Source organism: Chlorocebus sabaeus, chromosome 4 (assembly GCF_047675955.1).
Source record: "Chlorocebus sabaeus isolate Y175 chromosome 4, mChlSab1.0.hap1, whole genome shotgun sequence".
Classification (NCBI taxonomy): domain Eukaryota; kingdom Metazoa; phylum Chordata; class Mammalia; order Primates; family Cercopithecidae; genus Chlorocebus; species Chlorocebus sabaeus.
This window is the reverse complement of record NC_132907.1, coordinates 516,718-538,794: the sequence shown is the minus strand read 5'-3', so window position 1 is coordinate 538,794 and position 22,077 is coordinate 516,718. Positions and strand designations below refer to the sequence as shown.

The 22,077-nt window shown below is 38.8% G+C and overlaps 2 protein-coding genes across 20 annotated transcripts in view; one reads left to right on the top strand and one right to left on the bottom strand.

Annotated features, from left to right (window-relative positions):
* The window catches only part of CAST (calpastatin), a 112,734-nt gene that overhangs the window by 78,451 nt on the left and 12,206 nt on the right, over positions 1 to 22,077 (top strand). For all 19 annotated transcript variants that reach the window (XM_073014575.1, XM_007979204.3, XM_007979194.3 and 16 more), the window contains 12 exons: positions 172 to 264; positions 399 to 485; positions 1,568 to 1,669; positions 5,113 to 5,196; positions 6,118 to 6,165; positions 7,446 to 7,541; positions 9,509 to 9,604; positions 13,221 to 13,322; positions 13,818 to 13,901; positions 16,560 to 16,610; positions 16,699 to 16,770; positions 21,410 to 21,508. In XM_073014575.1, the coding sequence (XP_072870676.1) occupies positions 172 to 264; positions 399 to 485; positions 1,568 to 1,669; positions 5,113 to 5,196; positions 6,118 to 6,165; positions 7,446 to 7,541; positions 9,509 to 9,604; positions 13,221 to 13,322; positions 13,818 to 13,901; positions 16,560 to 16,610; positions 16,699 to 16,770; positions 21,410 to 21,508 (1,014 nt within the window). The remainder of the gene's footprint in view (positions 1 to 171; positions 265 to 398; positions 486 to 1,567; positions 1,670 to 5,112; positions 5,197 to 6,117; positions 6,166 to 7,445; positions 7,542 to 9,508; positions 9,605 to 13,220; positions 13,323 to 13,817; positions 13,902 to 16,559; positions 16,611 to 16,698; positions 16,771 to 21,409; positions 21,509 to 22,077) is intronic.
* Positions 17,907 to 22,077, bottom strand: part of ERAP1 (endoplasmic reticulum aminopeptidase 1) — a 50,049-nt gene continuing 45,878 nt past the window's right edge. The window contains exon 19 of the mRNA XM_073014570.1: positions 17,907 to 17,954. Within this exon, the coding sequence (XP_072870671.1) occupies positions 17,922 to 17,954 (33 nt within the window). The 3' untranslated portion in view covers positions 17,907 to 17,921. The remainder of the gene's footprint in view (positions 17,955 to 22,077) is intronic.

Genomic DNA, 22,077 nt, shown 5'->3' with positions numbered 1-22,077 from the left:
GAGTAGCCGCTCGCTTCAAAACATACACTTTGATCTAAGTTGTTTTATTAACACATCTCATTTGGTTGCAAAGGAATTAGAAAAATGCATTCTTCATTTGCTAGGTTTATGATCCATTCTTCCACTTCAGCGTTTCCCATAAGTTACCCATCATTGTGCCTGTTTCTTTAGACACCCGTGGGGCCAGATGATGCTATAGATGCCTTGTCATCTGACTTCACCTGTGGGTCGCCTACAGCTGCTGGAAAGAAAACTGAAAAAGAGGTATTGTTTTTCGTGTTTTTAAGGGAAACTTGTTAGGAACTATTTTGAACTTTAAAAGAATAACTTTTTAGTTCAGGCTATTACAGTTAAAGTTTCCTCATCTGTAAATCTGATCTTTAGTATTTTATTTTCAGGAATCTACAGAAGTTTTAAAAGCTCAATCAGCAGGGACAGTCAGAAGTGCTGCTCCACCCCAAGAGAAGAAAAGAAAGGTGGAGAAGGTATAATCACAGTCTACCTGACAGCAGCTGCTTTCCAGAGCCTGATCTAGCTCATTCAGGAAGCTGCCAGTAGCGCGTTACCCATGAGGAGAAGCCATGATTTTTTCCCTCTCAGGTCTCTCCGGAATAGGGAAGCCAATGAGGGTTATATGAATCATCTCCAGGCAAGCCTTGTGTGTTTCTGTAACTGCCTGGGAATGATTTTAGCACAGTTGTCTTGGTCGTCACCTAAGACCGTCTCACCATTATGATACACAGAAGGGCAGAAACCAGAGAAATTGCACTCATGGAACATAAAACCTTCAAGTTTGATTTTCTAAAGGACTTTGAGCACTGAGGATCACTAGAGGGACACCATGTCGCTGGTACTGCCCCCCACTCTCAGCTGTATTTCACTATGACGTAATTCTCACAAATCGCAAAGGCAATCCTGCAGCTCTGTGCTGGCTGGGAACACATGTCTCCTCTGCAAACAGTCAAGATAATGCCCAGGAACAGTTTCTATCAGAGCTGCTTGTGCCTCTCCCCTCCTGGAGTGGACAGTTTATTTTTATCTGGCAGGCTGGGGAACAGCGGTGAGCACCGCACCCCTGAGAGTGGGAGCTCCTCCAGCGACCAGCCATTGTGCCTTCAGAGAAGGCGGCAGCGGGGCCACTTCAAGCTTCCCTGCTTTCGACTTAGCAGGTTTGCTAAAGGTTGTCAGAAGCCTTTTTAGAGAGACAGTTTTAGAAAAAGAAAAACAGGGTGGTAACAGTTTACTACTTGCTGCTTTTTTTTTGTTGTTAAGAGTATTTTATAATAATATTACTATAGCTTTATGTCTGGCTTACCAAATAAGGGGTGAAGTGTGCCCCAGAGAACGCTGTTACTCTAGAAACGTGTCTTAGACCCAATTTCCACTCATTGGTAAGTTCTTTTTCCTTTCTCTCTTTTGCAAGGTTTCAAATAAACTTGCCTTTCTAGAGCACTTCCCCAATCCACATTCAGTTTATAATCTAAAATGTATTTCACAAAGAAGTAAATGGATTGTTCAGGCTCCAGAGACGTCTTTTTTCATGGACAGAATTTTTTACTTTTAACAGGATACAATGAGCGATCAAGCACTGGAGGCTCTGTCGGCTTCACTGGGCACCCGGCAAGCAGAACCTGAGCTCGACCTCAGCTCGATTAAGGAAGTCGATGAGGTACTGACCTTAGAGTTGATTTACAAAGCGTGTTAGTCTGCACATTACAAAACTGAATGCATTCTGCATGTTTAGAATTCTTGCACAACTTTTGCTGGAGAGTAAAAGTGAACATTCTTCATTGTGCCTTATTTATTGCTGAGTTGTTAGCAACTAAGAGGGATAGTTAAGTGATTGCTTATGAAACAGCTAGAATTTTAACATTTGAAATGAGCAGGAATCTCCCTTGCTAGAGTTTCAATGACACCTGACTAAACAAGATAACAAGGAGGCAGTGCCTGGCGGGAAATAGTGAAGTTTGGCAATTGGAAATTTGTATTTTCAGAAGGGTTCAAGGTGCTTCTCTTTATAAGAGCGCGAGATGTCTATACAAGGAGTGGGAAGATCCTTCATTTATCACTATGGGGAAAGATGTTGGAAATTTTGTCTCAAATTAAAATCAAACCAACTATTACTCTGTAACTAGAGGTCCTGCATATTTAGAGAATAATGCTGATAAGTGTTTATCCCACCACACTTCAAGTTCTTAACAAGCCTCTGAACCAAAACAAGCTTATATCTGGTGTAGGAAAGTTTTAATATTAAATTATAATTTTTGTAGAATTTTTCAACTTGGTCCTTTTGGGGGAAAGAGGAAGGAAAAGAGAGAGTTGCCCGTTCCTGACAAGGCAGTGTTGTGGGGAGATGGAAAGGCAGCCTGGGATCCACAGGAGCCCGCCCTGCCTCCATCAGCTCAGGCTCGGGGAGCTGGTAGGCATTGCTATCACAATGCCCCATCTCTGCTGTCACTTCCTGTTCTGAGTCATCAGGGAAGGGGAGTCTCCCTGACTTCCAGCAACTATCCTTGAGTCTAGGACTACCCTGGCCTAAGATGGGCCAGTTTCTATCTTCGACTTTCTTGGAGGGCTCACCGGCCACAGTGTGGCATGATAAGCTTTGTGATGGTGAACGCAGGGGAGCAAGAGAAGCAGCTCCTATCTTCCAGGACCAAGTAATGTACTGGGAAGAAGGGAAACTTAATTACAACACAACGTGAGATATACGTTACTTAGAGTAGCCAATAGAAGCAGTGTCATCTTGAGGAAAGGGTGGTGTTGGCAGAACCCTGGGGGGAGTCAGGAGGCCAAGCTGAGTTGTGGCTTTACCACCTAAGGGCGGCAGGGCCACAAGTATATTGCACTTTTGTCTCAGGCTTTTTGCAGACCCTTAAGGAGAGATAATAAATGTGGGAAGGGAGGGTGTAAACATGTTATAAACCCCAGGATCAAAGGAGTCTTAAGAGTGACTAAAAGCAGATAAGCAGATGTTTAAAAAAAAGTGACATAAAATAAGCATGTGGGTAACTAGTTTGGGAATGCATGTGAATGTATTAAGTTTCCTCTAGAAAACTTCAGAGTAGCAGCAAACTAATATTCCAGCAAAAAGAACTCTTCTTTTCCATTCTTATGACATAATAGTTGTATTATTCTGTTCTCGTGCTGCTAATAAAGACATACCGGATACTGGGTAATGTATAAAGGAAAGAAGTTTAATTGACTCAGAGTTCCACATGGCTGGGGAGTCCTCATAATTATGGTGGAAAGTGAATGAGGAACAAAGTCACGTCTTACATGGTGGAAGGCAAAAGAGCATGTGCAGGGGAACTCCCCTTTATAAAACCATCAGACCTAGTGAGAATTATTCACTATCATGAGAACAGCACAGGAGAGCTCTGCCCCATGATTCAATTACCTCCCACCGGGTCCCTCCCACGAGACGTGGGAATTATGGGAGCTACAATTCAAGATGAGATTTGGGTGGGGACACAGCCAAACCCTATCACTAGTTTTCCTTTTTAATCATATACAAAGTATAAATGTTTCTAAAGAGGATCTGTCAGTCCTCCAGATTCTTAACCTGAATTCTTAGTACCAGACTTAGTGGGTCCTTTACATCCTAGATAGTCTGATGTGATGAGAAGGCTCAGGAAGGTCGCCATCAGCCTGTAGGAGTGTCCGTTGCCACCCCAGCACACCCCAGAATAGAGAGCTGTCTGTGGAAAACCACACAATACTCCAGAGAGGAAACCCATGCCTACTTGGTATTCCTGTTATCTACCGTAACATAAAATAAAAGTTTTTTATTCTATAATGATACCCCATTATAAGTCTCCCACATTTTTAGGTGTGGCTGCCTAGTCTAGTGCCATTTCAATTCAGTAGACTCTTTTTTTTCGATGCCTACTGTATGCAAACCACAGAGCAGGCATTTCAAGAATATAAAGAACAAAGAGGAAAATAAAAGCTCTGGCTGCATGTGTCATTCTCACTGTCCACAACCTGAGATTAGACTATTAAGAGGACCGTCTTAATACAGGTGACCCTGGATGTTCCTGAAGGCTGCTGTACCCTGGCCTGGGGAGTGCTGCTCCATGATAGGATTTCTCCAGATGCCCAAATAGAGCATGACTGGAAATGTTTAAAAGAAAACCATGACTTTATCCTTTAATGAGAGTTTCTCTAAAACAGTAAAACTAAATGCAAGCATAGAACAGTGCCTGTTCCATTAAAAGTGCTCAATAAGTAATAATTAATCAACTAACCAATCAGTAAAGAATCACACTCTTAGGCTAAGGTGCAGATGGGGGCCGTGGGTTGGGTTGGAATATGCCAAGTGAACCTCCTACCTTGATTTGTAAATTAAATCCACGCCTTGATATAGGTACTCCTTACATATTATGGGACTCACACTGCCCACCAACAGGTTAAATTGCAAGTGTTGTGTCGTAGCAGTCAGTGATCTACTATAGAACTACACTTTTATTGGTAATGCAGCTAGTTGTTCATGGTTTAGTAAGCTAGAGAAGTCCTGGCATTATTGAAGGGAGCCCTTTTAAAAGAGGTAAAACAAGTTATACACGGATCAGCCAAGATTTGTGATGGGCTGCTTCTGCCATTTCTGAACTGGGTTTAATGTGAAAATTAGTCATATTTCCTCTCCCTTCCTTAGACAGCTGCCTCGTTGAGTAAGACAGATGAAAGCCATTAAAATAATTGCAACTAACTGCTGCACTCTGCTTACTGTCTTCAAAGAATCTTTTTATTTACTTTTCTCTGGTGATCTTCACAAGTTAGTGAGCTAGATAAGGGTATTAGTAGCCACATTTGACAGCTGAAGAGACTGGACCAAAGAAAGGCTAAGTGGCTTCTCAAGGTCACAGCAGCTGGAAGCAGAACAGGGTAGCTCCCCAGGATCCCTGGCTGGGCTGCTTTTGCTCAGTCACCCACTGCTACCTTTCTCACAGCTGCCCACCATGGTCTTGTGCTTTGTAGTTTACAAAGTTCTTCCAGATGCGTTTACCAGATTTGGTCTTCTCTATAACACTCAGGAAGTATACAGAGGAAGTGATATCATCTCATTATGTGCATTATCCAACTACTTTTTTTCCCCTCCATTTTCATCAGGCAAAAGCTAAAGAAGAAAAACTAGAGAAGTGTGGTGAGGATGATGAAACAATCCCATCTGAGTACAGATTAAAACCAGCCACGGTAAATTTTTAGCCACAGTGCATGACAACAGCATCTTGCCTTTGCATCTTGTTTTATTGCATCTGTACCCTTGACACTGTCAAAGGACATACCTGTCCCCCATTCAGATATTAACTCTGAAAACCCTGAACCTTTTTTTCTCTGCTCCCTACAGTTAGACCCCTTGAGGGATGGTTTGTGCCTGCTGGCTTCCTAAGTAGTGACCATGTGGTCATTAAAATTCCCACAAATTTAAATGTTTTATTTATTAACAATTCTTACAAAAGATCCTTAAACTCAGAAGGAACTATTTGGGGATAATTTTTTTTTCTTAATGCTATATGGATAAAAGCACCATAGGTCTTCTGAGGGGTAGATATGAATGTACAAGGCTTTACCAGTATGCTAAGTTAAGGTGGTTTTGTTGCTATTGTTTTTGATTATGGCGAGGATGGTAGACTAACTCCTGTCATTACATTTTTGTCATTTACTTTTGAAATCATGCATATAAACACATGTTGGAAAATGGTTACAATTCTAAATTATGAAACCTCGTATCCAAAAAACTAAACAGTGTTATAGGAATGGTATCCACCTCTTCACTCTAGGTTGGAGAACTGGGATTTTTTAAAAGCTTTCATAAACATAGCTACATCTTTATTGCCAAAGAATTTTTTTTCCTATTACTCTATCCAACAGATGAAAAACATTTTTTAATAACTTAAAGTAAATGTGCATTCTATTTGGTAACATCTTGATTTTTACAGCTCAGCTGCTTTTTTAATACTTCATAAAAAGTAAATTTGAAACACAAACTCATGTAAATCTAAGAAAAAAAATTAGCTGACATCTCATATCCTGGAATTCCCAGAAACAAACTTGATGGGACATGAAAGCAAAATTTTCTATTTCATTTCCAATGAGTTTTAATTTTATTTACAGGATAAAGATGGAAAACCACTATTGCCAGAGCCTGAAGAAAAACCGAAGGTTAGGAAATACATTTTTTTCTGATACTTAAAGAACAGTAGACATGTAAAGTATGAATTAAGATAATTTTGACAGTCCGGAGTTCACTGTGCAGACTTGCATGCTAACCTAGTACAGAGGAGATGGTAACACTTGGCTGATACCTGTGGCTCCTTTCCTTATATTTTAAAGATGATCTTATTTTATTTTTTCATTATATACTTTCTTTTTTTTAATAAAATAAAATAAATTCACTAAAAAAAATGATCTTCCTCATAAATCATTACTGGACTATAAATTTCTAGTAAAATTTATTACACACTAGAAACTGATGTTGAGGGCCCTTAAGTCAGATTAAGCTAGCACTTTTTTTTTGATGCCTACTGTATACAAACTACAGTGCAGGCATTTCAAGAATATAAAGATCAAAGAGGAAAAGAAAAACTCTGGCTGTGTGTGTAACTCTCACTGTCCATCCTGATCAAATTCTCTGATGATTCTGTTTTGCCTTAAGTTGTTAGTAACCTGTCACATATAATCAGCAACATTTATTAATCACTTGCTATGTACTGGCACTGCACCAAATGCTTTTTGGATATTATCTTTGTGAGTCCTCAGTGAATGAGGACGGTGCTGTTATTATTCCCATTTTACAGTGAGGAAATTGAGACACAGAGGGCCTATGTAAATAGCCCAAGGTCAAGGTGCTAGAAAATAGCAAGCCAAGCCCAGGACTTAGAACTCAGGCTGTCCAGTCTGAGTCCCAGCATCTGAATCACATGCCCTTCTATCATGTTACTGTTGTTAGTGACAGTCTCCACATGCCCTAAACTAATACCACTCCCCTGAAAGAACAAGGGGTAGCAGAACTTTCCTGCCGAAATCTCACATAATCATATGAACAGAATATACGATCCATGTTTTCACTTATTCAGAAGAGAAGTCATGAGGAAATAGGAAAATAATCACATTTTTTAAAATTATACAGATCTTCATTGTAGAGAACAGGCAATTTTATTCGAACAAAATTATTCTGAAACTAAAATATCAAGGAAACGTTTGACCAAATAAACCATTAATACTTTTGCGGTACTGAGGTGTTTTGTAAGTATTTCTTATTTGTTTCACGAAAATTTTATCTTAACGTTGATAAATGAAAAAATACGCCCTTTATAAATCAGCTTTGGGTGCTAAGTATGGCCTCATTGTGTTAATCAGGGAAAATAATTGTTCCATGAAAACTTTTTTTTACAAAATAAAAAAGAATCCCCTTGTAATATACAGAACTTCTTATATTACAGGCTCGGAGTGAATCAGAGCTTATTGATGAACTTTCAGAAGATTTTGACCTGTCTAAATATAAAGAAAAACCATCTAAGCCAACTGAAAAGACAGAAGTACGTTTCTAAACATATAAATCTCTAGTTTTGAGGTTTGTGATCTTAAAAAAAAAAAAAAAAAAAGTGAGACAAACTGATTTAGCATGAAGCAGTCTATTAGAAAGCCTAATATGCCATCGTTTTTTCCATGTCATTTTTGTCTTCCTTTTTGGATGTGCTTTCTGCCCCAACCTAACCCTGATATTCTTGCAACTGAAGTCCTGCAATGACTCCTTCAGGAAAGCTCTGGAAGCCATGCCTTCCTTCTTGTCCCAGCTTCTGTAACTGACCTGGTTGAGCTGTCATCACCCCTCCCCTCTGGGTTGCAGTGGCCTTTCTGCAGTCTCCTTCATGTCCATCGGACTCATTCTTTCTCAAGCATTCTCTCTCTCTGTAGTCATGTCTTTCCCATCCCTACAAAAAAAAGTTCCTATTGCCATATTCTTGACCCAGTTTTCTTTCCTACCAAACTGTGTCCCTGTGTCAATAAACTGAACAATAAGTATGTGTGCGTCCCTGGCTTTTCTCACTTGTCTCCTCTGTCTTGATTGACCTTTCTTTCTAATTCGAGATCAACTAAAGTCTTACTCATCCTTTCAAACCTCTGCTAAGATACGGCTTTCTTTATCTCCTGCTTTTCCCTCCCTAAACTGTATCCATCCAACCTTTATTAAGCAGAACACAACATGGCAGAGGATCTGTAGTTCTTTTTTTATATATCACTATTAAAGCCTTTGTTACAAAGAAGAGTTTAGCTGTTTTAGTCCCTCTTTAACGCTAACATTTATGCCAAGTTTAAATGGGTAGTAAGCTCCTTGAACGAAGAGATCATATCCTATTGATGACCGTCTGCTGAGCACCTTGCCTAAAGGATAGGCTTCCATAAATGTCTAGATTTAAAACAATTTGTTTAAAGGTTTGCTTCTGTTTTTTGTTTGTTTTGTTTTGTTTTGTTTTCTTGAGACAGGGTCTCACTCTGTCTCCCAGCTGGGAGTGTAGTGGCACAGTCTTGGCTCACTCCAGCCTCAATCTCCAGGCCCAAGCAATTCTCCAGCCTCAGCCTCCTGAGTAGCTGAGACTACAGGTGCATGTCACCATGCCTGGCTGAGTTTTGTATTTGCTGCACAGCTGGGGTTTGGCCATGTTGCCCAGGCTGATTCAAACTCCGGGACTCAAGTGATCACCCTCCTCGGCCTCCCAAAGGGAGGATTACAGGCATTACAGGCATGAGCCACTGCACCCAGCCTTGAAACTTCATTCTTGTGATAAAATAAGATGGGACAGTGGTTCTCAAACCTTAGCATGCATCAGGATCATCTGGAGAGTTTTTTTAAGCACAGACTGCTAGACTCTACCCCCAAAGTTTCTGACTTAGTACATGGGGTGGGGGTCTAAGAATCCGCATTTCTAGGTGCTCTTATGGTGCTGAGGCTGTTCAGGGATTACACTTCGAGAACTTGTGGTTTATTATCACTACCTTCCATTCCTACATAGCGGTATATAAAGTGCTCTTAGATTTATATAAATACAGTATTTTACATAATGCTATGTTACATAATAGGCATATTTGTTATACATAATGACAACTAAATAATAGAAATAATAGCAATAATTGCTCAAATGTATTGAGCTTACTGTGTTCCCAGGTACTATGCATAGCACTTTGCCTGCATTGTCTCATATAGGCCCCTTACCAACCCTTCAGCTGTGGATACTGTCATTGTTCTCATTTTACGTATGTGGAAACTCAGTTTCGCAAGTTTCAGTAACCTGCCTAAGGTGAGAAGTAAAACCAAGTTGGAAAAAATGGCAGCTGAAGAGTCTTAGCATGCTTTGACTTATTTACTATTCAGCAATCCTTAGGTATTCAAGAGAATCATGTTCACACCATATAATGTAGCAGAGTGTCTTGTTGGTCTACCATTGCTCAGTCTTATTAACCAAATGTTTCTAAAGTTGTTGAGAGTACTTGCGTCTTTCCTCAGGAATCTAAGGCCGCTGCTCCAGCTCCCATGGCGGAGGCTGTGTCTCGGACCTCCATGTGTAGTGTACAGTCAGCACCACCCGAGCCGGCTACCTTGGTGAGTGACTCCCTGGGCATTTGAGCAGTGGCTTGAGAAGGTGCTCTTCCTCCTCCCGTCACTCTCTACCATCATTTTATCTTATTCTGACAAATTAAAAATTAAATCTGATATAATTATAGTATCTGTTGTTTCTTTGGGCTTCAAGACTAAGATTTAAATTTTTAATTAAATTACTCCCAACTGTATTTTTCTCTACTCTTCTGAAATTCTAGTTCCTCAGCTATTGTGGATAATCCTGCTTTTCACTTTTCTGCATCTTTTAAGCCTATTTGGATTTCCACCGAAAGCCCAAAGTTACTTTTTACTGACTTTCCTGGTAGAATAACATGCACTAAAATCATTATGATTCCTCCCCACTCTCCCCACTACAGGAGGTGAGACTGACTCAATTTCTTTCTCTTTCCTTCTTCTTTTCGTGCGTCTCTCTCACTTTCTAATTTTCATATAAAGTATAATATATAACAAGCTGAATCTTTTGTTTTCTTTTGATTTTAGAGGTTCCCCCCCCATTAGTTAATGATAGAATTTGACTCAGGGAATAACATCTGAGGGAATTATATTTCACTACTGCAGAATTAGTACCTCTTCCCTCTGAACACCTCACTTTCATCATCTACTGTGCCATTGTTCTAAATGCTTTGCAGTGTCTTCCCATTAAATTTTCACAAGGACACTATGAAGTCTGTCCTGATCATCCTCCTATAATAGATGAGAGAAATGAGGCTTTGAGTTGACCTTGATCCACTTGATGTTTCAGAGCCTCACCTGAGATGAAAGATATGGCCCCTGCTCTCAGCTGTCTTCAAGCCTAATGTGGATATGAGACCTCCCCAATTTTGGGGGGTTTCAGGGTATTCTTCAGGTACTTTTTACAACATGGGTGCCAGGCCACAGTGGTAAAGAACAGGAGAGGAGGGGGGACTCTAGAAGGACTCTGGTGAAGAAAGCAGGCACAGAGGCCGTGATCGGAGGCAAAACAACAGTAGCCAGCATTCCCCAGCAGAACTCTTGTAACCAAAACCTGCACCTGCACCACCTACCTCATCTGCCAAGTGTGACCGCCAGGGCCTTAGAGGGCTCAATTCCTTCTCAACTTTACCCTGACTGTAGAGCTGAGCATTGGATTGTTCGACAGCAAACAAAACAAAACAAAGAAAGCTCTCGTTTTCCCCTTCCTCGTCCTCCTTTCCAGGGCCTCAACTCCACCAACTCTGGTCATGGTTGCCAAGGTTACTGTCACTGAGGCAGTTGGCATTTCTGGGATTGTGACACCCTCGAAAGCCAGAAAGAATAGCTGTAGAGTGTAATAAAGGTCAGAGGACTCAAGAAAGGCATGCAGATTAGAGAGCTGAAGGAAGACAGACCAGAGGAAGGAGATGAATGTGGTCCCTGGGTGGTTCTTGTGTGTATAAAAAGAAAATTTGTTAAGGAAACCCAGAGACCTGAGTTGTAGTTGTTGAATTTGATAATATCAAATATTACAGAAATAGAAATTTTAGTCCTTACTCCCGTTTCCGGATTCCTTCGTTCTTAAGTCTGCTGCTTCGCCTAGGTTTTCTTTAACTGTTTCAGTAATTTATTAAGCAAGAGGTTGGCAAAGGGCACAGGTCTGGGGAGGCAGTGGTTTCCAAGGATTTTGTAGCATAGAGTATGAGAAAACAGAATTGTAGTGTGAGCAGCTGTCTTAAATCATGTAGCAGCTCACATTGCTTGGATAAGACTTGGGTACCAGTGCAACTCTTGATGTCCTTGATTAGAGTATTGCAGCTGTTACTACTTAATGCTTCATTTAGGTATAATCCCAAACAGGTTAGAAACCTCAGGGGTTTTTTTTTTTTTTTGGTAGCTCTTGGGAATAAAACGCATACAGCGTTCAGCCACTAGGTGGTGCCAAATCACTTTCCTAGGCTCCCTCTCTTTGGTGGTCTTTCCTTTTGCAGCGCAGTTTATCAGAAAAAAAGCTTTTCTTGCTTGAAATGATGGCTAAAATATACAACAGAAACATACTTTTACCCTAAAATTTTAATAGGTGCTCATTGTGAGGTCAGAGATTTTAATAAGATTAAACTCTGAGATTGTTTAACCCAAGGACTTTTTCACTTTTGTTTGACCAAGAAAACTGGGAAATTCATTGATACTGCAAATCCCTGCTGGAAGCAGCAGTTTAAAGACTAGTATTGGCCGGGTGCGGTGGCTCAAGCCTGTAATCCCAGCACTTTGGGAGGCCGAGGCAGGTGGATCACGAGGTCAGGAGATCGAGACTATCCTGGCTAACATGGTGAAACCCCATCTCTACTAAAAATACAAAAAAAACTAGCCGGGCGAGGTGGTGGGCGCCTGTAGTCCCAGCTACTCGGAGGCTGAGGCGGGAGAATGGCGTGAACCCGGGAGGCAGAGCTTGCAGTGAGCCGAGATCGCGCAGTTGGGAGACACAGCGAGACTCCATCTCAAAAAAAAAAAAGTATTTATCCCTTCTGTGCATGATGCATTATAAATACACACACACACACACACACACATATACACACACTCTTTTACACTTTTTTTAAATTTTTTTTTATTTTTTGAGGCAGAATCTCATTCTGTCATCCAGGTTGGACTGCAATGGCATGATCTCGGCTCACTGCAGCCTCAGCCTCCTGGGGTCAAATCTATCCTCCCACCTCAGCCTCTTGAGGAGATGAGACTACAGACATGCACCGTCATGCCTGGCTAATTTTTTAAAACTTGTTGTAGAAGTGGGATCTCACTGTGTTGCCCTGACTGATCTCAAACTCCTGGGCTCAAGCAAACTTCCCACCTTGGCCTCCCAAAATGCTGTGATTGATTACAGGTGTGAGCCGCTGTGCCTGGTCCTGTTCTCTTTATTAAAAACGAAAAGTCCTGGTCATGAATCATTAAGTTGATTTTCATGAGCCACTAATGTACAGATCATTCGCTTTATTTTCCCTTTACACTGTTTATCCTCTGTGTTCATCCAATGTCATTTTAAATACCAGCATGGCCAGAGTTCATTACATTTTGAGGGAGCACATTTCATTTTGAACAATCGGACCAAAAGTAGACAGTTCTCACTGTGCCATTCAGGTTAGTTGGTCACAGGCAGAGTCACCAGAACCAGCCCTGAATTCCCTTTGGTCAGTAGAAGCTCCGTGGAGAAAACAGGCATCCGAGCCTCCTCTTCTGAGACGAGCCAGGCTGTCCCCAGGAAATGGAGAGGAATGGCCTCTTGTGGGCTCTGAAAGTCTTTCCTGTGCCATCTATGGAATGATCTCCATAAAGACCACGTCTTTATTCTTTCCTGGTATTCAGCTTCCCTGCGGTACACCTCAATCCATTGTCTTTCTTATTTCTAAACCAACTGTGGGTCAGGTCTTGTAAGTTTCACAGTATCAACATATAATTTGTACACAATGTTTAATATAAGAAATTTGCTCAAATGTTAAACATTTTGTTTTTTAAACATAGATTCTAATTCAGTTGATAAGTTATTAAAAGATAACATGTGCCTTTTGTCTGAAATAATGATATGCCTTTCTGAATTGTTTGATAGCATATGTTTTAAAGGGAGTGATTAACCACCTACTTAATATATCCACTAATGCACTTTCAGAAGGGCACGGTGCCAGACGATGCTGTAGAAGCCTTGGCTGATAGCCTGGGGAAAAAGGAAGCAGATCCAGAAGATGGAAAACCTGTGATGGATAAAGTCAAGGTAATGGCAACTGAGATGCTTCTGGAAAATAACTATCATTGATCACCTCCTCCCCCTGCAAATAAGTTAGTCATTTGTTTTGTTTTTTATATTTCCCGTAAAACATGACCAGCTGGCTTTTTCTATTATTGTGCATATCCTGTTTTATAAGCTAAACCTGAATAAGCCGCATTGTTGAACCCCCACCACGGATGGACAACATGCACAGACTGGAGGCCTCTGAGTCTCATCTTTGTCCACCTGCATTGACATTGCTGGGACTTGGGAAGGAAGCAGCAGATGCCTGCTGCTCCTCATAGCTGCCTTGCAGCCCAGCAGGCTTTCTGCTGGTGCCTGAACCTGCCAGATTAAGTTGCTGTAGGAACAGTAAGCATATGGCCATATGTACTTCCTAACCTAATGACAAATTTGTTTACCTCAAATCTAGTCACTCAGCATTAATTTTATGGGGAGAAAAAACATGCTAACAATGAAAATGGTATAATTTTTATTCAGGAGAAGGCCAAAGAAGAAGACCGTGAAAAACTTGGTGAAAAAGAAGAAACAATTCCCCCTGACTATAGATTAGAAGAAGTCAAGGTAAACAGGCTGGAGTCTTTCTCTGTTTTATTTTAATTCATACTGAATTCATACACGGAACACAGAGACCTGGGAACAGACCTGGAATATAAAGATGTTATTCCTTTGTATTTCAAACACCAAATAGTATTAGTCTACTCCTAATAGTGTTAGAACATCAGATACAAAGCTAAAATATTCCTAGTTAGACTTGATCCTCAAGTGAAAGAAATCTAATGTCTAGGTTGCCTAATGCTTTCCTTTCTAACCACAGCTTGTTATAATACCAGAAATATTAAAACCCTTATATAGATAGGAGAACTAAAGTGAGGAATAGGCCGGGCACGGTGGCTCATGCCTATAATCCCAGCACTTTGGGAGGCCAAGGCAGGAGCATCTCTTGAGCCCGGGAGTTCAAGACTACCCTGGGCAACATAATGAGACCCAGTCTATACGAAAAATCAAAAAAATTAGGCAGACATGGTGGCAAGTGCCTGTAGTCCCAGGTACTTGGGAGGCTAAAGTGGGAGGATCACTTGAGCCCAGGAGGTAGAGGCTGCAGTGAGCCATGATCGTACCACTGCACTCCAGCCAGGATGACTCAAAAGAAGAAATGAAAAAAACTAAAATAAGGAACTATTATCTTATATAAGAAAAATTAGCAACTTTCAGATGTAAATTGGAAAAATAAGAGAACCTATCTAACATTGAGTATAGTGTTAAGTTGCCCCATTTCCTCTATTTTGAAAGTACAGATTATAGAGAACAAAGGGGAAGACCCCATTATGAGTCTTGTGGTTTAAGTGCAGTCACTTAAATGAGGCAGATTCACGGATAGTTGAAGAAATGTCAGTCATCTTCGTAGCAGGCCAGGATTTAAAAGAGTATTCAACTAAACTTCATTAACAATTCTAGAAAATCAAATTCTTGCTTCTCACTCATGCATGTGCACTAGCCCATTTATTTAGCAGACACAGGAACTAGACTGAGCTCTCCATGATTGAAAGTTTATTATTCTGGATACCTTTATATTTGCTTCTTGTGTTTCACAATTCAGTTGCAGCCACAGTGTTTCTGTTAGTTTGGGCTCATTTGTACATTGCTTTGCAAAGTTCCTAGAGAGCGTGCTAAGGGCCACACGTTCTGTCTCCACTGAGTGCCCATTCAGTAGCGGCTGGTCAAGTGCAGGTAAACTCTCTTCATGATAGGTGATTGGTTGGTGATTTGCTGTCTCCCCTTACTGAATTTAGTAGTAGTGTTTAAGGAAGCAGTTGATTCACTGTCCCTGATCACTTTATTCTGTAGTCATTTCATCCTCCTCTGACTTACCTCACACAGTAGTAGTTACCTATTAATATTTTCAGGCAATAGCTTCATCTCATTTAAATCCTATGTTGGTATTCACCAGCTATGCGCCCATCGGGTCTCTTCAGTGAGATTCAGCTCCCCAAGGGCAGGACACAACCTCCCCTTCCAGACACAGAATGATGCAGTGATGGAAAATCGATTTAAGTTTGAGTAGGGAGCAAAAGTGCCCCAGAGTCCCAGGCATCACTTAGGAAATTTTCTGCCTTTACAGCTAAGAGATGGTGGAGAACAAGCACAGGTTCAGCTTTCCCTGTACATGAAGAATGGTCAGAAGGCACAAGTCAGTCATGAGGGAAGCAGGTGACACAAGTTGAATATCCCTCATCTGACGTGCCTGGGGACCAGAACTGTTTCAGATTTCAGACGTTTCTGGATTTTTGAATATTTGCCTTATATCTGTTGAGGAGCCCTAATCTGAAAATCCAAAATGCCCACGTGAGCATTTCCTTTGAGTTGTCAGGTCAGCACTCCAAAAGTTTCAAATTTTGGAGCATTTAAATTGTTTTCAGATTTTCAGATTAGGGATACTCAGCTTGTACCTCTAAACCATTGCACTTCACATTTTCAGTGAAACAAAAACCAACCTTAACCAGTTTCTCAGGTGAAATATATATGTATATCTTTGTATTTACTTATTTTTGGTAGGTGGATAAATGGAATTTCCTATTAGTATATAGATCTTCTTTTACTAAAGAGCCCACATGCTTTCTTCATTTTGTCCTATTACTCAAATGTGGCACCTGGAGTCGTTTACAGCTTGACATAATCTGAACCATAAGTTACAGAGCGTTTCACCGACAGGTTAAACTCCCTGAGGGCAAGACCTTTGTCTTTGCGATTTTCTGTTGTATTGCCAGTGCTTAGGTCAGGGCTTGGCATGTAGTCCTTGCCTATGAGTTAGATGTGTGGCTTACAAGGTTAACCAGCCCACCCCCATGCAGGTAAAGGACTTGTCCCGCACTGTCCTGCAAACCCCAATCACAGCACCACATACCACACTCTGCTGACTTGCACGTTTTCCTCTCTGGGCTTCTGTGATAGTCTCTGGGCTTCTGAGGTCACAAGCCATACCTCATCCACTGTGCAGCCCCCGTGACTCGGGAATGCCTGGTGCTTGTGAGGTGTTTGTTGACATGAACTAATTAGAGCTTATTCCCTGGTGAGAGAATCTATTTCCTGACATGATGGATCTAATTTAAAATGTACGACAGCAAGTGTAGCCTGTAGGCAGGCCCTTTGTAATGTTTGCAAGGTTTCATAACTTGGATAAAATGTAAAATGATTTCATGCCATGTTTTTCCCCCTGGATAGGATAAAGATGGAAAGCCACTCCTGCCGAAAGAGTCTAAGGAACAGCTTCCAGTAAGCAAACCAGTTTTCTCTAAGCATATCTTTTCCTTTTGGCCCTGACTGCAATGGTGTTTGTTGATACATTTCCTGGTCCTTGCAGCCCGTGAGTGAAGACTTCCTTCTGGATGCTTTGTCTGAGGACTTCTCTGGTCCACAAAATGCTTCATCTCTTGTAAGTCCAAAAGTCTTGGTTTTATTTCTTTAGTTTTTTTTTTTCTTCTTCTTCTTCTTTGAGACAGAGTCTTGCTCTGTCATCCAGGCTGGAGTGTGCAGTGGCGCAATCTCCGGTCACCGCAACCTCCACCTCCCAGGTTCAAGCGATTGTTCTGCCTCATTGTCCTGCCTCAGCCTCCTGAGTAGCCAGTACTACAGGCGTGCACCACCATGCCCAGCTAATTTTTCTACTTTTAGTAGAGATGGAGTTTCACCATGTTGGCCAGGCTGGTCTCAATCTCCTAACCTCATGATCCACCCACCTCGGCCCCACAAAGTGCTTGGATTACAGGCGTGAGCCACTGCGCCTGGCCTATTTCTTTAGTTTTAGAGTGGCAGAAATAAATGGAAACTGGTGACTTAGAATCTGACTAGGGGACTCAGGAACAATCATAAAATTAATGGCCCTCAACCCACTGCAGTGAAATATTGTCCCAACACAGTGGATGCTTTTAGTAGCGTAACTAATGTCAAGTACCAGTACCCCTATGAAAAGAGAATTTAAATGTAAGTTTATCCAAAATTACTCCTCAGACAGCTTTACCGATTGATATTTCTACAATTTATCATTTCCCAAATTGCCTCCTAAGGGAACTTAGCTCCGTGTGGAATATAGAGTCTCTTAAAGGGAACTCTGTTACTCGAAAAGTTTGGACAATATTGGGTAATGTTAAGCAGGCTTCTCTACTGTAGGATTTTCATGGCTTTTTATATGCAAATATATAGTGAGTCTGTTAGAGTTCCCAAACTTAATAACTGCAGAACCTTTCCTTGTGGAGTCTAGTTTACCTATTGATTGGGAACTCAGTTTTTAAACCACTGAATGTATTATTAGCAGTCAGTTAGAAAAGGGATTATAACAGTTTCTATGACAGTGGCATGGAAAATATATTTATATCAGTTGGAGAATAGACAGAATGACAACTAGAAGAAATAGTGATTCTTTGGAATTGCCTGAAGTTGTTGCTTTTGCTGAATGAAGCAATAAAGCCCCTCAAAGAAGAGCTTGCTAACCAGAGCTTGTTCTTCTCTGTACCCCTGTAAAAGCATCATGCTGCTCAGTCACCTCATCCCATGATCTTCCTCTCATCCTCTTCCAGACAGACCACATCACAGCAAAGCACTCCAGCCTTGATTTAGAAACTGTAAGACATGGTGAAGAATACCATGTGAGGAGTACCCCAGGAATGTGGAGTCCTAGCATTACACCAATGTAGAACAGACGAACAAATAGTGGGGAACAAGATCTCAATTCCCTTCCTCCTCCTATCATTATTATTATTACAATAGTTGGGGTGTTTTTTCTTTTAGAAATTCAAAGATTTGGAAAAGTAACAATGAATTTATATGCCCCCCTCAAAGATATATGGCAGCGAAATGGTGAATGAAACAACCATTAAAAAAAAAATCTTAGAAAATCAGCAAAGGGAACATTGGCGTCAACAATATAGTCAATAAAGTAGAAATAACTAATCATCATGAGAACCAAATAATCAAAACAGAAAGTTATTGAAGGGAAAGTTTCAAGAACTTTGGGGGAAAAGTATCACATATGGCCCATAATTAATGTTCAGCTATAAAAAAGTAGCTCCATGCTCTTTGATGGTAATAAAATAGAACAGAAATGCTATATAAAAAGAAACACTTAAAGCTATTCCCCTAATAATACTGAGATCACATTGATAATAGACTATTTTAAAACATCAAAGAGATTACAAGTAAAAATCTTTGAGAAGCAGTCAAAGCAGTATTCCTGTGACACATTGTCATAAATGCCTTCATCAATAATAGAGATAGAGAAAAAGAGAAACCTGATAAACCAAATGCGTATTGAATCTTCAACTGAAATTTCTAAAAGTTTTAATAAAGTAACCACCCAAAACAAAGTAGCAATAAGCATACCAGGAAATGAAACTAGCAGCATGAAAGTTAACTGGCCAATAGTTGTTTCTTTTGAAATAACAAATACTTTATAAAATACTAGCAAATGCAAAAGAGGAAAAAAAACCTTACGAAAAATACAATTAAATTTTAAGAGTAATATAATAATGTATGAGATCAATTAAATTATTGCTAGTTTAACGCCAATAGTCAGTTGGTTTTTATGAATTTTTAACATTTTACAAAACACTGGTAAATATAATAGAGAAAATAATCTTACTAATAAAATGTAACATAAATGTGAGAAAATACAATAATCAGTACAAGAGTACAACTAAATTATTAGGAAACACTATGTACAACAATTTTCTAAGATTAAACAAAAATATAAAACTGCATAATTCACAAAACCTAAAAAAAAAAGACTGAAGAAAATATTGCATTGGTTTTCAAACTCTCCTTCTACTGAAGGTTTAAAGATGACTCCTGCAGCTGTTGAACACTCAGTTCTTATGTGGATAAATATGTCATGAAAAAGATGGAGTCACCTAGATGCTTCTGTGAGTAATTATGGTGCTAATCTTAAAATGTGACGAATATAACAGTATCAGCTAAAGTTACTTAAACATGTAGATGTAAAAATTACATACAACATACACAGAATATAACAAACAGTTAAGAAATTATTTGCCATTATAAGTATTGATTGATTATTGGGAAAATTGTCAATATATTGTAGTGGTATATCAAATAGAAACAATTATTTATGTCCATGTAAAAGATCTATTTAAAATTTTACATATATTCATATTATAAATAAAAACGTTTTAAAAAGTAGGCAATCCCCTAATGTGTTAAAGAGTCTTTAGTTTTCAGAATCAAATATTCAATATCATGCTGGAGGCATTTTCCTTAAAAGCAGAAACTATGAAAGTTTATTGTCATTTCTGCTTATTATTGTATGGAAGAATCATTAACAATACATGAAAAAGAAATTGACAAACATTAAAAGGGAACATTTGAATTTATTTGTGGATAGCACTACTTGTAGATAATACATTTGTAAGTAACATTATGCCATGTTTATTAGTAACAACAGATGAGAAAATGTAATTAATATGAGATCAGACTTATGTAAACTACAAAAGGAAAAATGATCAGAAAAATAAGGACACAAAATATTGAAGGTCATACATTAAGTCAGTTTAACTAAATATCTTAAAAAGAATGATGACAATTCAAGTCATTTTTTATGTTATTTTTTATTAAATAGCAATAAGATACTTTTTATAACTCAATAAAATTATTCAATGATATATTTGAAAAATAAATGTATAAAATATGAAAAAATACTGAAAAGCGTTTTTCAGTCCTTTTAGGTAAGATTAATCCACCTAAACACTAGCATATGTTATACAGTAATAATAAATAGAAAATACAATAATGTTGAGAAGGCAAACTCAAAGCATAGATCAATGGAAAAATTGAGAAATGGACATAAATGATTTAGTATTTTTAAAAAGAGTGAAAAATCATTTTATGCTTTTATGTAGTGTTAGATGAATTAAATAACATGTACATATAGCTTTGCAAAACAAATTTCCAGACCATAGGTTGTTTCATACTTAGCATTGAAAGGCTTAAATAATAAGCCAATCAGGTAGATTAAGAAGAGACAATACAAATGTTTCAATATGTCATTCTTTTCATTTGACAACTTGTTATTCTTTTCATTTGTCATATAAGCAAAGATTTCTCATAACTGAAAATGAATTTAGTACGTTTTAGAATACCTAAAATATTACATTCTAAAACTGCTTTACAGGGTATAAATGGACAATACGTATCTTATAATTATCTAAATTAGTTTAATCTCCAGTAATAACATGCTGCAATACATTTCTGAATGTTGGTATCTTTGTAATGTGCTTTTCTCCATCTTTTGGTAAAATTTGCAATTCTCTTTTTTCAAAATAAGCTATCCATAGTCGGAGTCACCAAAGAGTTCTGGACTTTTTTCTGGTTTTTCATCAATAGTTATACCTAAGGTTTCTGTCAAAAGGGAGTATTTGAAATGAAGCAAATATTCAATATTTTTTAAACAGAAATTTCAGAAAGTTTCTAGAATAATATTTAACATTGAAAAAAAAAACCCTGAAACCTGACAGACACCATATACCACAATATACAAGCAATAGTAGTATATCATTTTACACTGATTATCAGAAATAAAAATACGTCATAAAAGTCAAATTCTGGCAAGCAAGGCCATAGGAAAACAGGCATAGCTTATTCATTGCTTTTCGCAGTATGAATTCCTAGCAACATCTGAGACGGCAGTTTGGCAAAATACAGCCAGCACCATAACTTATTCACTAGAACTTACTCAGAGCAATTTTAAAAGAGCTGAAAACTTTGAATAACCTAAATGTACAACAGGAAATGTGTAAACAAACCATGGAACTCTAAGTTATTATATTATTGCATAGTATTTAGAATAATCAATATGAGAAGGAAATAGAAATAGGAAATTGTATAAAATAATACAATAGAGAAGAAAGAGTTTAAATTTCTTCTAAAATTATATGTTATGAGTCTATTTGGATCAAGAGAATAAACAGTCATTAAGCTATCTTTAAGAGTTATAGTTAAGTGATGGCATTGTGGTCATCATTTTATATACAGCATGTCACTAATAAAATTTTTTTCCATAAAAGAAATTTGAAGATGCTAAACTTGCTGCTGCCATCTCTGAAGTGGTTTCCCAAACCCCAGCTTCAACCACCCACACTGGAGCCCCACCCCGTGATACTTCGGTAAGCAGCACATCTTGTTTGGGAGATAAATATTTCTTTTTGTGCAGCCACAACTAGAAAGAAAATAGGGTACCTGTTTAAAGCAAATGAAAATAGGCAGAATTATTAGGAAGATCAGGCACCTTCTAGTTCAGAAGAGCCGAGACTGATGATTTAGGGAGATGGCAGGGATTAACTTTGATATTATTAAATGAAACAATATATGTGAAAACATTGTATACATAGTCAAGGACCTTAATATCGTCGCTTTATAAGAATTGAAAGTACAATAAAGTGCATTGTATCTATATTCGAATTGCTAGATTTGAAAAGTTCTTTAGCTTTTCTGATAATTGATTTTCTCCTTTATATTTTTTCTTATACATTCTATAATTTACTACCCATTATTTAACCTCAAGTGTATTTTATGGAATTGTTGTGTTTGAGCTTCTACAAACATTTTACCAACATTTTACAACATGTCATGGAATAGCATTGTTTTCTTCCCAATTCACACCAGTAAAAATTTGCCAGTTTCATACCAGCTGTAGAAGAACCTCAGCATCAATATTGTTTTAATTATTTACATG